The following is an 18,668-nucleotide window of genomic DNA, read 5'->3' on the forward strand; positions in this document are numbered from 1 at the left end:
AGCATCACCCGCCGCCCCGCGGGCAGGAGGACGCCACCCTCGGCGGCGAACGGCCAACCGCGAGCGTTGGGAGAAAGCTGCGCCTCGAGATTTGATGCGTCAGCATTTGCTGGGCACAGCGCTGGCCGCCCAGCACGCTGTCCACCTGCGAGGACACTCCAGCGAACTAGCCGCACGGCTGCGGCCAGACGCAGTTAAACTGTTGGCTACCCCGAGGAGTAAAGGCGAGATTGGGCAAGCCGCCTGCAAGGAGAGCGACGTGTGCAAAGTTTAATGGCTTTAATTGTGAGCTGTAATGACATTTAGACTTCGGGGAGGAGCCCCCCCCCATGTAACGTTTAATTCTGTATACTGTGATTCATTCTGCCTCTCTTTCATTATTTAGTAAGGTATTCACCAACCCACCAACTAAAGTGAGCTACAATTGAACCGATGAACCAATATGATTTGTCTATCACAACTTGGGACTGCAGTGCATGATGGAAGTAAACCTTTTTTTCCTGTGAGTCTAGTTACTAGGCAGTGTAGTTAGCTGATTGCTAATAGTACCAATCACTAACCACACGGCCAGGTAAAAAGATTTGGGAATCATCCAAATGAGCTCTGTGCACATTGGTGTGTTTGGGGGAAGGTGGGGTTTGGAAATGCTCCAGTATTACCCATTGCTTATTAATAGCTTATCCAAGAGAAAAATCAGTATTTTAGCAGCTAAATATACAATGTAAAATTCATATGTCTTTATAATTTATCAATTTCCTTCAGGCTCTTAACCAAAAAAATTTTAGATATATAATAGGATTTTTTCCTTCACTGATCTATGTCATTGTATAGACTTGTGATTATCAACTTTTGAACTGTCTGTGAGACTGTATTAGTATTTTGAAAGAATAAAGTGCCATAAGGTCATAAGTTGTGGTTATTATCTTTCCTAAGTTGGCTTTATGATGTCCATCTTAATTCCTGCCACACTAATTACAACTTTGCTATGGCTGAAATGGTTAGATTGTTCCTAGATTAATGAAATCTCCCAGGAAAGTTATTTATTCACACTTACTAATATTTTTGTAAAAATACATTAACATTTTTCATAATTTATTTTTCAGGAAGGGACTGAGTCCACACATCAGATATAGTCCTTCTTTTAAGTGATCATTTAGGACTGTTGCAGTGCAGGCAGCTTTTAGTGGGACTGATTTGTAAAGGCACAATCTAAATCCAGTTTCTTCCATGAGATTTCCCTTAAAGGATGGGGCAGAGGGGAATATACAACAAGAACTTTATACACAGGTACTTCTCAGCCCAGTTCAGCGCTCTGGCTCCCGTGGGCTAGGATGTTAGCTGCCCTATTGAATTCTCCAACCACTATCCACATAAGGTGGGCAATCTGGTGTGGAAGGAGAGGTGGGTTGGGGTGGTAGGGCTAAGAGTTGAAAAGCTTTATTTAGATCTATAGGTATATTTGGGGGGAAGGAAACTGGGGGGAGGGGGGTTTGAAGGCTGACTGAGGCGGTGAGAGAACTCAAGTGCTGCCCTACTGACTCCCAACAGGACAAGAACCCCCCCAAACCTGATGTTTTTGACTCCTCCTATCCGGTCGCCAAGGCTTGGACTGGTCCTGAAGCCTGTGACACCGCAGAAGTGGGCTTCAGGTCGTCCACAGGCACGCGCTGGGCCCCAGCATCTATTGAGGAATCAAAGCGCTTCTGGCGGCGGCGGTTGCCAGCTTGACGGTTCTCCGCAGGGCGGGGCTGGGAGAAGAGCGAGGGAACTCAGAGGAGCGTCCTGAGTTGCCATGGAAACGAGGGCCGGCGGAAGGCTTCCCAGCCACAAGGAGTCCGTTGAAATTTGCCCCCAGGGATTACTGGTGTTCACCGGCACTTCGGAACAGGACTCGAACTTGGCCAAGCAGTTCTGGATCGCGGCGTCCATGTACCCTACTAACGAATCTCAGTTGGTGCTGTCGCGAGGTAGCAGTCAGCGCCTGCCGGTGGCCCGGCCCTCGAGGCGCAGCCCGCCTGGTGAGTAGCCGCCTTGGGCCGCTGGTTTCTGCCTCCATCCTCAGTAACCAACCTGGAAGATACCGGGGCCACTGTCACAAGGAACCGCCGAACCTGTTTCTAAAATAAGAATCTTTCATTTCAAATGTCTGAAAACCCTATACAGTTTTTTTTTTTTTTTAGAACTTCTCAGCAGTCCTTCCACCCGGAAAGCATCAGTGCTATATTTGTTACATCTAAAACCACATCTGAAAGTATCCCTTAGGTTATGGCATCTGTTTGGCTAAACAGTATAGAATAATCTGGGGGAAATATTATATGTTGACTGAAAGGATGTTAAGGGTGGTTGTTTACATAATCAAGTTCAAACATGAAAGCCTCAGAGAAAGTTGAAAGCAGAATCAGTATTAGGAACCAAGTCCCCAGACCTGTAAAACCTTAGTAAGCCAAAGAGATGGAAACTGTTATTACGCAATTTTTATAGGTATAGAAAGCTTAAATACCCCACCTTTTTAAAGAAAGCTTAAATATCTTTAATGCTATGGTCTTTCCAATAATTTCTTCACTTCCCTTTTGTATTTTTTAGAGAAAATTTACTTCCAACCTTTTAGCCTTGAGAAAAACAGTAAGTACCAAGTCTTAGGCATTTCAACATCCTGATTCCTAGATCCTTCAGAAAATAGGTAATAAGTGTAAGGAGACATCTTTACACTTTGGCATAACTTTCTGAATTGCATATCAAAACCCTGTCTCAGAGACCATCCTACTTATCCAGAGGAGAATGTCTAAATTCCCCTAACACGTTGAATAGAAATGCAAAAATTGGAAACTCTTTTACTGCAAAGATGTTCTCTTCAGAGACCTTTTCTTGTCACTGGACTCAGGCTTACTCCTCTTCTAAAGAGATTAGAGGCTCCCTTCGGCCATAGCTAATTAATTCAGTCTCCAATTATTTATGAATCGGTTTGTAAAGTTTCAGGACAGTACATATTTGTGTTTACCTTCCTATTCTGTTACTTTTTAACATTTATCCAAGTTTATATCAACATTATTATAAAATCATGATAAAATTATTTCAGATTGAATTTGACTTTATTTCCTTTAGAGACTACTGGTATCACTGCTGAAACCATAAAGATTCAGGAATCTGAGGAGAAAAAAAAGTATCTCCAAAAGGTAGGCCAATATTTCAGAAGGTCATCTGATTTTCATTAGAAATTCATTATTATTTTCTAAATAATCCCAGTTATCCTTTTTAAACACATATATGTAAAATTTTTCCACTTCTGGTACATCAGCTTGAGCAATTAGAGAACCTTTACTGGAATTTTTTTTTAAGATTTTATTTATTTATTTGACAGAGAGAGACACAGCGAGAGAGGGAACACAAGCAGGGGGAGTGGGAGAGGGAGAAGCAGGCTTCCCGCGGAGCAGGGAGCCCGACGCGGGGCTTGATCCCAGGACCCTGGGATCATGACCTGAGCCGAAAGCAGATGCCCAACGACTGAGCCACCCAGGCATCCCCCTTTATTGGAATTTTAACTGAAGATTAAATAATTATATAGATTATTATATATATAATAGATTTAAAAATTCTATTAAATTTTGGCTATTCTCAGTCCCTGCAAAAGCCCAAGGATATATAGGAACAAGAGAATCAGAGGGAAATGGGGGAGAATGGATTCACACACCTTCCATCCAATAAAGCCCTAAACCATATACAATGTTCTAAGAATGTTGTAATAACTGGAAAAATCAAATAGAATTGACCTATCTTAATAGGTCAAACTCAAATGATCCGATGAATGAGTCTGTCATCTAGAACCCTTTTGACTAAAGACTGAAACTGAACAAATTAGCATAGTCAAATCAACTGAACACATCTCTTTTTGGCAACGTCTCTTGTTTGCTTTTCATGATGCAGGCACAGACTTTAACTCCACAATTAATACAGTGATTTATAGGAACATTTTGTTTGGTTAATGGGTAAGTTCCATTCCTGTAACTGTTCCTGTACTATAAAAGTAAAGATAGAAGATTCACTTGGACCTAATATCTTTAATCATTGGATATACTGGCAAACTCTGAAAGACTTATCGGGAATTCTACATAGATTATAGAATAATGCATTTGTGTTTGCCAATCACATTAATTCACTTTATAGACTATTGGTGATTCCTCCAAACAAATGAGGTGATTATAAATAGTCAGCATTTTCTTCATTCTTGAGGATATTGGGCACTATGTGTTTGTACCAGGACTTAATGGGTGGATGGAGCCTAATTTTTAGTGAGGTAAAAATCATTAAATTCAACTTCCTCAGCACTTTTTAATTTTATTTTTGGAAGACATTAGAAATAAAGACTAAAGACAAACTATTGTCAATTCTTATCATGTTTTGTCAAACAATTAAGATGATGTGAGTTACAAGTGGATGTTCTGCTAATGGGCTATTATATCAGTAGTCTTAGAACTGGCTTCCTTGCCTCGGGTTCTGCTATATTAATTACTTAATTCTATAGATATTGACTGAGAAGTACCAAGTGCTAAGTACCATACTAGATGCTGGGAATACAAAGGTAACATGTGGTCCTTGATTTCAAGGAGTTTATAGTCTGGTGGGAGAGACAGCCAATTAAAGTCAAGAATTATGATACATTATTATGGTAGATGTATATGCACATAATACTATGGGAACACACTGAAGAACATCAAAATGAAACTTAAGGAATCAAGAAATCTTCCCAAAGGAGCTGAGTTTCAAAGAATATATAGAGTTGACCAGACAAAGACTATGCAAAGCAGTCCTTCACAGTGTACTAGTTAGCTTCTTAAAACCCAAGTCCAATTATGCTTCTCTCCTTCTGTATTAGGCTGCTAGGGCTGCAGTTACAAAATATCACAGCCTGGGTGGCATAAACAACAGAATTTTATCTTCTCCCAGTTCTGAAGGCTGAGAGTATGAGATCAAGATGCCATGATAGTTGGTTTCTGATGAAACCTCTCTTCCTGGCCTGTGGATGGCCAACTCCTCACTGGGTCCTCACATGGCACAGGGAAAGAACTCTGGTGTCTCTTCCTCTTCTTATAAGGACACAAGTCCTATCTTGAGAGCCCCATTTATGACCTCATTTATGACCTCATTCAACCCTAATTACCCCCCCTTAAGGCCCTACCTCAGAATACAGTTACACATGGAGTTAGGGCTTCAACATAGGAATGGCGGGGGGCACAATTCAGTCTATCCACCTACTTTCATTTCTTCCTTGGCTCTCCATTTCTACAAGATCAAGACCAAATCCTTCAGCATGGTATTTAAGTTCCTTTCCAATCTGACCATAACCTGACTGAAATCTCCTGCCACCCTTCTCCTGCCCCTGTACCCTTCCCCCATCGTAGCCCACTCTGTACTATTGGTTCTCCACCACTAGGCCAGGATACACTCTGGATCCTCCCCATATGTGCTATCAAAGTGGTGAGTGGGTAAAATAGTTTTTGCTGAACCTCAATATGCACATTATTCTGTAATATCTGCCAAATTATACATTAAGTCAAGTGGGTCCTGCAATGCAGTAAAGAAGAAGATTCTGTTTGTCAAGAGTAGAAGAAGCCCAAAAAAACAGCAAGCCAGCAGGAAAGAAATAGAATGTCACCGAAGGTATGCCTTGTGAGTACATAGGAGGGCTTAGTCAGTACTGCGTAGTAGAGTGCTGTTCAGACAAGCCGTGGTACAAAAGGCAAGAGAATCCTGCAATAACTGAGTGCTGTTACTAGATATCCTCAGATATTATTGTGATGTGGTATTCATAACAGCCAATTTAGTGAATGTATACCATGTGCTATAAACTTACATATATCACCTCATATTCTCCTTAAAATCGCCTCCTGATGATTCTCCCCATTTAATCAAACCAGGCTTAAATGATTTTCCAGTTCCCACAAGTGACAAGTGGCAGAGCTGAGATTCAAAGCCTCTAGTCTAACTTCAAAGCCCATGAGACTCATTGTATTGTAATGTTTGCTGGCCATGGCACTGTTCAGGTCTGTTGCCAAATAACCTAAAATTCAAAACTGTAGTATAAATAAAACAAATATGAGAAACACTATTTCCAGCCCTGTAAGACGATAAGCTGTTTCTTCAACCTGCATTGCACTTTCGTGTCTGTACCTAAAATGCTCTTCCCCATTTGCCTTCAAGTCCCAGCTCAAATGCCAGTGTTTCTGGGCCAGGCAGGCGACCTAGAGACTAGCAGAATGAACAGCTGCCTGCTGCGTGCCCCTCCAGCAAGTCACCTCCATCTTTCTCGTAGGATTCATCCCAGTCTCTGGCCTGTGTTAGGGGCCAGTGTGCATCTTTCTGCCTTTCCTGCCAGATTACAGGCACCATGTGTAGTGGGCTCCAGAGACAGAGCGAGTCTGGAAGTCTAACTCTGCCGCTTACTATTTGCCTGACCTTGAACAACCTCTTTAACTCTGAGGCTCAGCTTCCTCAGATGTAAAAGGAGGAATGTAAAAAAAAACTTGACAAAGTTGATGTAAGTTACGTGCAGTCCCTGGCCACAGTTTGCCTTCAACAAACGTAAATTCTCTTCTCCTCTATGAGGAGGGAGATCATTTCTTATTGCTTAAGCCCAGTGCCTTTCTGGTTATTGGAACTCAATACGTATTTGTGGATTGAATAAATAAATGCATAATTGAATGAATTAATGAGAGAACATATGCTCTATACAATGATATTTCCATTTTGTTTTGCCTTTCCCACATGTAACCATCTGGCAAATTTTTCTAGGCTGATAATTTTTGCAAGAATACTCCCCAAAGCTAATCTGTTTGCAAGTCTGCTTGAGGAGCATGTCAGCACATCACTTCTCTTCTCAGTTTTGCTTTTATCTCTTTCGTCTCTATGTGGTGAGAGGAACTGTGACTCCCTGTAATTATGAAAATGTAGAGTCAATTTTTGGACACTACTGTTTTTCTAGGTCTGTAGCACTCTACCTGCCCTGCTGCCCTCACCATTCTATAATTTTTAGCTTGATGGCAGAAAATAAGTGGCAGTGGGAGGTTCTTTTTAGCTAATAAAAAATTTACAATGCTCTATTCAATTTCAGAGAATCTTCTACATATTTTGAGCACAGACATTGATAAGTAAATATCTAGTATGATTTTCATCTTAAAATGGGAAAAAGTATTTCCCATCAATTCTCCTAAAGGTTTTTCTTCTACTTTTTCTTAAAACTAATGAAAAATCTAAAAATTTCTTTTCAATGTGTCTTAAAAGTACCTTCATAAAAGCTTTTTCTCCCAATTGATACTGATTTTTTTGGTTGTTGAACTTTTTTTTAAACTGTAATGTTATCCTCCATTTTGGAATATATTCCAGGTATACATTATAAATGCTTTTGGTTAGTGGACAAAATGCTATTAATCACAACTACTATTTGTTTGATGGATATCCATGGCAGAAAATCAAAAACAGTTGAGTCTGTCAAGATTAAATGGCTTATTCTGTTTATAAAGGAAACCTTTTAGCACTGTACTAGACTATTATCCTTCCTTTGAGAGTTCTAAAGTAGTCTGAAAACATTATAATAAATGAGTAGTCAGCTAATTTTTTGAAATCATAAAACTAATTTGCTTTTTAGTTTTGCCACCTTTAAGAAAGCTCTTTAGCTGATTATCTCTTTATGAAAAGAATTATAAATAATTCATTTGCTGGGAGAAGGAAGAAGAGATCCGAGCAGTATTTTAAGGCATATATATAGATGGCATATTGGAAATATTCATCTGGAATCAAAGTTCTGACATGAGTGCATACAGACTAAAGATTTTTACAAGAAATTATGCAATCTACAGAATAACATGCCTGATATACTCTTTATTGGGAATGGGATTTTAATCCATCCTATCACACAGCCTGGGCAACCAAGATTGACCATAGTGTAAGTCTTCCTCAAAAGTGAGCTTGCTATATGGCTCTTCCATGAACCAGAAGCAAGTCATGCTATGGGAAGATGCTTGAAGGAGACTCTAAGAAGCTTCACAAACTTTTAGTTACTGAATTGTGAAACAAAATGAAAGCAGAAAACTTTAATGTTATCCTCCATTATCCTACACTTCCAAAGTAGTAAGAGGGATACTTAGACTCATTATAAGTCAGTTTCATAGAGCCAAACCAAAGATGTAGGAAATTTCCTCAGTGTCATTGCCAGGACGCTCAGATAAAAGAAAATCCTCTTCGGTGTCAAATTGATCAGAATTGGCTTCCCAGACAAACCTAGATTTTCTCAGTAACAGTGTTATCTAGCATTTTTTTAAGTTTTGCTATGCTCTAATGCAGTATTAACAAAGTTCCTTTTCCTCCATAAAGTAAATACCATCAGGAAATGGTAGGTTTCTCCTTCACCAACAAAAGCTAGTCATTTAAATTCCTGTTGTTCCTAATCTGTCAAAGAATTCAAGTGGAAGAATCATAAAAATAGTGTGTGCATTCACAGTAACAAGCAAATATTTTGGTGGCAAATGATAATTAGATTACATAAATATGAATTATTCTTTTATGTTATCTATAGTACACTTTGTTTTCAAACATTATTCAAACTCAGGAAACATTTTCAGTTGACAGATGAGGTTCTCCTCTTAATCTTCTTTGTAACTTCTACAGTCCATGAAAATGTACTTGGGGAAAGGGATCAAACAGATGAGATTTGGGATCATGTAGGTGAATTCATTGCCCAAGACAGACCCAGCCCCAGAGCTGGACAGGACCATGTCCCCACAGCATCTTTTCCTCTTTTTTTCCAGAGATCTATGTACTTTATCTTCTATATACATTCACCTTAAGAACAGAATAAAAACATTTTAAATCCTAAGATACAACTGGTCAAGAACCCATTCTAATGATCTCCTTGTAAAACATGATTAAATGAAACCATTGAATGCAGAATGAAGCCCAAAAGGATTATGTACGTTTTAAAATAAATGACAAGACAATGGTGGAAATATGGTCTACAGGGCGCCTGGGTGGCTCAGTTGGTTGAGCGACTGCCTTCGGCTCAGGTCATGATCCTGGAGTCCCTGGATCGAGTCCCGCGTCGGGCTCCCTGCTCAGCGAGGAGCCTGCTTCTCCCTCTAACCCTCCCCCCTCTCATGTACTCTCTCTCTCAAATAAATAAATAAATCTTTAAAAAAAAAAAAAAAAAAAAAGGAAATATGGTCTACAGGTCACAGAACAGAGTCATAGTCAGTGAGCATTGTATGTTCTCTGAAGGAATTGATACCAGGAAAGACAAGAGAGAGAAATGTAAGGTCATGGTTGTAGTATATGTTATACAATGTTTGTCCAAAGCAGCTGAAAACTTTGCAGCCTTAAAAAGAGATGCAAGCAAGTTGAGGATCAAAGCTGAAGAGGCAATGCTAAGCTCAGGCAAGAAGGGCCAAGCAAAGCCATATAGTAAAATAAATCATGAGGCAAAAGTTAGAGAGTCTGATTTGGAAGAATTGGGCAAGATTTATTCAACAAATATTTATTGAGTACCTCTACATACCTGGCCCTGTGCTGGCACTAGAGTCCAATGGTGGAGTCCAACATGGTTTAAAGATGTGAACTCCATCCTTATTTGAAACTTGCTGTCTAATCAGGGAGAGAGATATTTGTGAAAGAATTATATGTGATATTAGGACAACATTTAATAGGGCAGTATTAATCCAGTCAAGGGAACAGGAAGGATTTCTGCAAAGACAAGCTGAGATTTAAGGAGGAGTGGGCACTAATGAGGCCAGAAGAAGGGGTGGAGGGAGGAGTGGGAGAGCATTCCAGACAGCAGAGGCAGCTTTGCAAAGGTCCTATGCTTCAAAAGCCGTAGGGCATTTCAGAAGCTGAATGGCCAGCAAGGTAATGCAAAGGTTCACATCAGATTTATTTGGAAAGGTCAGGAGACTATAATAATATGGAGAATGGTTTCCATTAAAATATGTATGATGGAGCCAAGAATGGATTGCAAGGGGCCAGAGCAGAAGGGGGCAAGCCTGATTGGAGGCCGTTGCAATCTTCCAGCTGGGAGGTGATGGTAAGCTTGGATTAGGAAAAAGTGGATTAGAGAGAGAATTAGGAAGTCAAATAACTAAGGCCTAAACTATATATTGGATACGAAAGGTGAGGCCGAGCAAGCTATCAAAGATACCTCCTAGTGCTCTGGACTGCAAACGCATGCCATCATCTGACACAAGGGACACTGGAGAGATAAAGGCCGGGTGTCGCACTGGTGTTTTGTTTTGTTTTGTTGGAGAGCAGAGGGTTAAAAACTGAGCTGAGACTTAACAAGCTTGAGGTGCCTGGGAGATAAGCAGGAGGAACTGTCCGATTGGCCTGAAACTCAGGGAAGTAGGGCCTGGGATGAGATGGGGAGTGATCTGATGGGGAGTCCCCCACCCCCTCCTTCTTACAGCCTAATGGGCAGGACAGAAAAACACGCACCTGAAAAGAGCACGTCGTCAGTGCCATTAACCCATTCATCTTATCTATGTGCATCAATATGATGAAAACCCTAAGACTCAGTAGATATCTGTTTGTGGAGGACAAGCCTTGGTAATTAGACTGAATCATCAATAATATATCATTCAATCATATATATTCGATTGAATTGTGAAATGAAATATTCATTTTATGCTCCTATTTTCCTCATTAAAATTCAAAACTCACTTATTGCTTTTTAAAAAATAAGTGCCTTTTAAAGCAACATTAATCTGCTTAGAAATCACTTTTACTTTCACGCATTTATTTTGTGCGAATGTTTTAAAACAAGCTACACTCTTCAGGTAATTATTATTGGTTTCCATTAAAAGATGTGTACAGAACTAAGAAAAAATATGTAGCAGAACCAAGAAAAAATATATTTTTTATTCTTCACAATGGATAAGCTAATATTTTATTGAAACCTACGTTTAAAAAAAATTGAGTTGATTCCCTCTTATGTAATGACTGATATGTTTTCCTCATTTTAGTAAGCTGTCATTTTTAAATGAAAATTATATATGTCAGAGCTGGGACTTGAGCCAGGATCAAGCAATTTCCAGGAGGTATGGAAAGGTGCTTAGATGAGCATCTTTTTCCCGCCAGTCAGCATTCTTTCTCCAGTCAATAATCCTTTGACATCCTCCATCCACTCTTATAGATTGCTGCTGTTAGGTTTACCTCCTAAAACTCATGCTGGGGAAAGCCTTTTCACTGATTATTCAGGCTATCTTTTAAGGTATACAGTAGATCATTCGAGATCCAACAGTTCTGTATCTTACCATATAGTAGGTATAAATTTACTATATGGAAATTGTAGCATCTACATAGCAGATTTCAGTTAATAGGCACAGGGAATGGTAGTAAAGTTATAGAGGAAATTCATCGTTGAAGCATTATCAAAATCAGCAAGCTGGCAGGTACATACTGCCTTTTGGAATCAAGCCCAGATGTGAGACTTTATATTGATGATACATAGTTTTACCTAAAGCCAATGATCATTCTCACCTTCCTCAAGATGGCACTTGTAACGTGGAAGAATGCAGCCTGCTGAGGACGACATCTGTAGACTAAGAACTGAAATTCCCTAGTGCTCCTCTTGGACTCCCAACCATAGGCATAGAATTAAAAAATTAAATTTAGGAGCCTCAAGAAAAAAAATCAAATAATGTTCCTAACCTCTGTTAAACCATGGAGCCTTGGCTCTGCCTAGATGATATTACAAATTTGGAACGTAATTCCCATTTAATAGTTAACTTTTAATCAAAAATCCTATCATAAATATTTACTTTATATTAAATAAGATCTTAGAAAGCTCAAAAGTACTACTATTGGGGTGCCTAGGTGGCTCAGTTGGTTAAGCATCCAACTCTTGGTCTCAGCTCAGGTCTTGATCTCAGGGTTGTGAGTTTAAGCCCCACATTGGGCTCCATGCTGGCATAGAGCCTACTTAAAAAAAAATACTACTATAATTCAACTCTTCTTTATCCTTTAACACACTTTTTGCAAAGTGCTACATGATATCATAAAATAAACTTTGATGAAAGCTGACCTCAATCTCCCTACTCTCTATTCCCATAGCACTAATTTTCTGCTAGAATATAAATTTCTCTGAGAGTAGACTATACTTGTCTTATTCACCATGGTTAACCCTAATCATTAATTCTTCATTTTCAAAAGAAAGATTGAATGAAGAAACCAAAAAAAAAAAAAAGAGGAAAAAGAGAAAGAAACCATCTGTTACTGGGTGTGTGGTGTGTGCGTGTAAGTGTTCCAAAATCTCTAGGATGTGTTTGAAGGGGTCTAGCAAAAGAAGCATAAGATACGGAGTCAAGGGGCGCCTGGGTGGCTCAGTTGGTTAAGCGACTGCCTTCGGCTCAGGTCATGATCCTGGAGTCCTGGGATCGAGTCCCACGTCGGGCTCCCTGCTCAGCAGGGAGTCTGTTTCTCCCTCTGACCCTCCCCTCTCTCATTCTCTCTCTGTCTCTCAAATAAATAAATAAATAAAATCTTTAAAAAAAAAAAAAAAAAAAAAAAAGATACGGAGTCAAACAAACAGTACTAGGAATGAGTCTGAATCCTTGGTCCTTCCAGTTACTAGTTAAGTGACCCTGAGAAGAGTGGTTAATTTTTATGTGGTTGAGCTCTTTCTATCTGTAAAGCAGTGATAATAATAATAATACCCACTTCGCTGTGTCATGAGGATTGAGTAATCCCTCTCACAAGGCTTGTCACCCAGCAGTTACTCGATGAAAGTTTTATCTTCTCTGTTCCCTTTCTGTTTTCCTTTAACTCATAATTGAAAGATAAAATTGTAGTGGGTATAAAATAAGCTGTAGTATTAAATGAAATGCTTTGATAAAGGGAGAAAAGGATGATGATATAGATTATGAAATGTTGTAGACTCTCATTAAAAGATGATGAGTAGATCACAAAACCACATCCTGATTGAAAGACACAATCAAGATTGGTTTGCCCGTAGTGTTAAGGAGACTTTCATAATATTTCCCCATAATCCTATCTTTATTTATCACCTGCAAAAATAAAAAATTAAAATTAAAATATATATATATATATATATATATATATATCACTGAAAATGTATTTTGAAATTTCAACTATGGAGCAAAAATGTGTGGGCAGAGTTAGTTAACTCTTGCAGGTAAATAAAAGGTACTTAAATTTATCATAATGCCTCTCTCTCTGCAAGTCATGATGAAGTTCTGGATCAGTGGTTCCCAACCAGAACCCTATCAGAAATCAACTGGGAAAGGACTGTTTTTCAACTCTACAGACTCTTTGCAACAGTTCCTAGAAATCTAGAAAAAGACTAGTATAGAAGCCAAGGCACTATTAGAGGTGGTAAATAACAACAGCAATTTGACCCAATTCAGTCCAAGGCAAAGCCAACTGATGAGCTAAATGGTGGTTAAAATTATAGTCACGTTTAAAATTAAAATAATGAATATGACCCTAAACTGAATAAGCAACATAGGTTTGGTTTGCTTGTTTATTTTGCTTTTGCGTTTTAGATGGATAAGCCTGTGTGTTATTTATTGAATCAGTTTGCTAAGTTATTTCTCCCTAGAAAATTGTCCATCTCATCTATATTTCTAAACGTATTGGCATAAAGAATTCAGTGTTTTTTAATCATCTTTTTAATCTCTGTCGTAGCTCTAGTTATTACTCCTTTTCATTTCTAATCATTTGTATTTTTTCTTAATAATTATGCCAAAGGATTATCTATTTTAATAGTCTTCAAAAAACCAACACTCAGCTTTATTATTCTCCATCATATTTTTGGCTTCTATGGTACTAGTTATTGATTTTTATTACTTTTTCCTTCAATATTGGATTTGTTCTTATTTTCCTTCTACCTTCCTTCTTTTTTCAGTTCGTTCCTTAATTTTCCATTTTATCTCTAATGTAAGTATTCACAACTATAAATATCCCTCAAAATACTATTTTAGCTGCATCTCACAAGCCATATAGTATTTTCATTATTATTCCATTTTTAAGTATTTGTAAATTTTCTACTTTGATTTCTAATTTGTCCCAAGAATTATTCAGAAGTATGCTTTTTAATTTCCAAGTGTATCAAGTCTTCTTAAGACATCTGGTTTTTTTTATTTCTAAATTATACTGTGGTCAGAAACATAGTCTCTGTTTTCTACTAAACCAAGTTTAAACAGAGTCATCTTTATGTCAAGGTTCTCAGATATGATGCCATCCAACTATCCTACCCTTTATACTCCTGTTCCCCAAAACACATATCTTGTCCCAGGCAAGCCAGGCTTATCATCATCTTTAAGCCTCTTTCAGCTCATTCCTATTTCCATGTCTCCATTTATTTTTAACTGGACTGTTACCTTCTTTCTGTCACTGTGCACGCTCTTTGTGTATTTTGGAGCTCCTTTAATGTTCTTCTGAACTTTCTACAGGTTTTTTTTTTTTTTTTTTTTTTTTTTTTTTTTTTTTTTTTTTTTTTTAAATTTTTTTTATTGTTATGTTAATCCCCATACATTACATCATTAGTTTTAGATATAGTGTTCCATGATTCATTGTTTGTGCATAACACCCAGTGCTCCATGCAGAACGTGCCCTCCTCAATACCCATCACCAGGCTAACCCATCCTCCCAACCCCCTCCCCTCTAGAACCCTCAGTTTGTTTTTCAGAGTCCATCGTCTCTCATGGTTCTTCATACAGGTTTTAAAATTATAAACTTATATTAAGATTTATATCAGCAGTGAATGTGTTTAAATATTATTTTATATGCTTTTTTTCATTTTCTGATGTTTGTGCCATGACCGTGCATTGCATTTATATTCAATGGAAAGAATAAAGAATTTTTTTCAATTTCCACGTGAATTAATATATTTCCTCCAGTATTTTTTGGTCTGTTTTCTTCATGGTTTTTTCCTTTTAGACCATCTGTTCCTCTCATTATATAATAATAATATTTTGAGAACTAATTACATAGCACATACACTATAAGTCCTTTACTCCCATTCTTATTTAATCCTCAGAACAACTCTGAGAGGTACCGTAATTACCCTTGTTTAATACCTGAGGAAGTTGAGGTTGAAACATGTAAGTGAATTTTTCAAAGTCACATAGCTAAACTATAGTAAAGACAGTTTAATCTGGGTCTCTCTGACAATGAACCAAGGTGATTAACTACTATACCATACTAGTTCCAAGAATTTCTAGATTATCTGAGTATTGGGATGGTTGCTAGGTGACTAGGCAAAGACTTCGTTTTGACATCACTCCAATACTCTTCTAAGATAGTCTTAGGATTAAATTCAGTAGTTCAGCTTATACTGTGGTATTCAAGAGAAAATTTCTTTTGGTAATGTAGATAAGTAATCAGAGGAATAGACACATATACTACTTCTGATTAATGTTTCACTCAAAAAATTTCAGTCATAAGCCAAAGAAGAAATGGATTTTTCATATGAGAACCAGGTCCTGTGAAGAAAGGGCCTTTCTTTTAAAGTCTGGTGTTTATTAAGAGTTTCTTTAATAACTGAAAATTACCTAGGGAGCACATTTCTAATACACTGGGGAATTTGTGGACAGAGGAATTTGCACTGCGTTATCAAGGGCAAATAATCTCTTGGGCATCCCTCTTGTCCCCCCCTTTCCCCCCCCGCACTCCACCCATCAGCTCACCCGCAGGCCAGGGGTGGAGTCAGCAGTATCCTCCACGACTGTCCACGGGGGTGACCAACCTATCCTTCTCCTCTTTTTCTCACTCTTCCACATTTTGAAAGCATTGGAAGAAAAATTTTCTCTGATAATAATAATACCTACCATTTATTAAATATTTACCATACACCATGCACTGTGTTAAGCGGTGTTTGCATGATCTCCAGTTTTCACAACAACCTTCCTTAGAAATGAGAAATCCAAATCTCAGAAAGTGGCTCTTTGATTTACTCTGAATCATAAACCTCTAACCTGTGGGTTAGAGATTACAGTTGGAGGGAAGAAAGGAGGAACCAGGAGGGATAGTGAAGGTATTACTTGCCATTAATCATACAGCAGAATTGAGATTCAACACAGATCTGTACCTCTGAAGCAAATAATACATTATATGTTAAAAAAAAAAAAAAGAAGAAGAAGAAGAAGAAGAAAAAGATAGCAGGAGGGGAAGAATGAAAGGGGGTGAAATCAGAGGGGGAGATGAACCATGAGAGACGATGGACTCTGAAAAACAAACCGAGGGTTCTAGAGGGGAGGGGGGTGGGAGGATGGGTTAGCCTGGTGATGGGGATTAAGGAGGGCACGTTCTGCATGGAGCACTGGGTGTTATACGCAAACAGTGAATCATGGAACACTACATCAAAAACTAATGATGTAATGTATAGTGATTAACATAGCATAATAAAAAAATAAAATAAAATAATTTAAAAAAAAGAATTGAGATTCAAACTCAAATGTTTGGCTCCGTAATCTATGTTGCCACCCAAGTCGTTTGACTCTGAAAAGCCAAAAAGAGAGAACTAAGAAATTCAATTCTTGATGTGACATTAAAATTCATTAACCATCTATGAGATATTAAATTTATATATTATCATATTCTAATTTCCTGGAATCAATTTTATACCATAATTTATTTTTTCAAGAATAGTATATAAACAATATATAAATAATATATATTTCTTAAAAATATTTAAGAAAATATGTTAAAATATTATAAATTCTGATCTCTCTATATTATTAAGAATAAATTTTATGACTAAAATGCCTTATAAATATAATATTCCATTAATGAACATGACAAAACACTGTGATTAGAAATGATTATTCTTTTGTTGTTATAAAATTAACAAGTAAATTATCCCTACTAATTAGGTAAATTATAAGGATTTTCTCTTACCACTGAATTTAGTTATGAAGGCAGAGATTTATTAGAATAGTTGGCAGTGTTTTTGTTCTGATGACATTGTTGCCTATAGTAGTTTTCTTATTCATTCCCAGGAAACATGTCCAGGAAGCAGAAATCAAATCATATTTGAAAGCTTTGTTTCTGGTGCATTATATTATAAATCTGATTTGGTACTAAAATCCATTATAATAAAAAAAGATCTGAAATCAAAAGAAAAAAATGCATTTGTTTTTTAACATAAAATCTGTTGGAGTTATTTTTCACCAAGAAAGGAAGGGCTAGGGGTGAGCAGGAGCTTGGGGGTGGTACTGGGAGCCGCAGACCGAGGTAGAGGCTCACCAGCCAGCTGCTCCTTCCCCCACTTAAAAAAAAAAATTCCATAATTGGAGCCTTTGGTCAGGTTCCACATGCCATGAGAACTCACTCTACACCATGATGCTGGTGCCTCGGTGCTGGCCAAACTCCGGAGTCAGTGACTGGTGTGACTCTCCTACCGGGAATATGCATTTGGTCTGGACCAATCATAGAATAAACACATCTCTCTTTTTAAGACAAATGAATTTTTAATTTTGCTATTATTTTAGATCTCATAACTAAATACATAATCTATTTGTATATGAGAAGCGTTATGACAGTCTAACTTGCCCATGGCTACCCAGTAGTTACATACAAAATAATCATGAGTTTTGTTCATAAGGGATTTTTAAGAACTATCCATTGTTTAATTTCACTTTCTAAAATGTTTTTCTTCTTCTTCTTCTTCTTCTTTTTTTTTTTTTTGCTTAGGCTAATAATTGTGTATTAGTGCAATGATTTCATTTAGACATTATGACTTGATCAATTCAGTTCAATAAAAATTCATTGAATATCATCTGCAAGGCACTGCTTAGCTCTAAAGGATAAAAAGATGAATAGACTCTGAAAGAGTCATGGTAGCAACTATGATATAAAACAAGGAAAGTAAGATCACTGCCTTCATAAAGGTATAAAGCACTGCATAACCACAGTACGGAGCAGTTAATTCCAACTGAGTAAGCGTATAATGGAAAAGCTGGAAAAGAAACCAACCTTGATATATATATACAATGGAATATTATGCAGCCATCAAAAGGAATGAGATCTTGCCATTTGCAACGACGTGGATGGAACTGGAGGGTATTATGCTGAGCGAAATAAGTCAATCAAGAGAAAGACATGTATCATATGACCTCACTGATATGAGGAATTCTTAATCTCAGGAAACAAACTGAGGGTTGCTGGAGTGGGGGGGTGGGAGGGATGGGGTGGCTGGGTGACAGACATTGGGGAGGGTATGTGCTATGGTGAGCGCTGTGAATTGTGCAAGACTATTGAATCACAGATCTGTACCTCTGAAACAAATAATGCAATATATGTTAAGAAAAAAAAAAAAGAAGATAGCAGGAGGGGAAGAATGAAGGAGGGGAAATCGGAGGGTGAGACGAACCATGAGAGACGATGGACTCTGAAAAACAAACTGAGGGTTCTAGAGGGGAGGGGGGTGGGAGGATGGGTTAGCCTGGTGATGGGTATTAAAGAGGGCACGTTCTGCATGGAGCACTGGGTGTTATGCACAAACAATGAATCATGGAACACTACATCTAAAAGTAATGATGTATGGTGATTAACATAAACAATAAAAAATTAAAAAAAAAAAAGAAACCAACCTTGAATACCTACATTGAAAACATCCCAGGTCCTTATCTACAGACATTATTTTAGTCAGTTCCTAGCAAGTAGACAGGTAT

At 37.9% G+C, this 18,668-nt stretch overlaps 1 protein-coding gene across 1 annotated transcript in view; it reads left to right on the forward strand.

The window, feature by feature from the left end:
• Positions 1-1,792: 1,792 nt before the first annotated feature.
• Positions 1,793-18,668, forward strand: part of CUNH11orf88 (chromosome unknown C11orf88 homolog) — a 22,854-nt gene continuing 5,978 nt past the window's right edge. The window contains exons 1-3 of the mRNA XM_032427732.1: positions 1,793-2,018; positions 2,584-2,622; positions 3,103-3,173. Of these exons, the coding sequence (XP_032283623.1) occupies positions 1,793-2,018; positions 2,584-2,622; positions 3,103-3,173 (336 nt within the window). The remainder of the gene's footprint in view (positions 2,019-2,583; positions 2,623-3,102; positions 3,174-18,668) is intronic.

This window comes from Phoca vitulina, unplaced genomic scaffold (assembly GCF_004348235.1).
Source record: "Phoca vitulina isolate PV1807 unplaced genomic scaffold, GSC_HSeal_1.0 scaffold38, whole genome shotgun sequence".
NCBI lineage: Eukaryota > Metazoa > Chordata > Mammalia > Carnivora > Phocidae > Phoca > Phoca vitulina.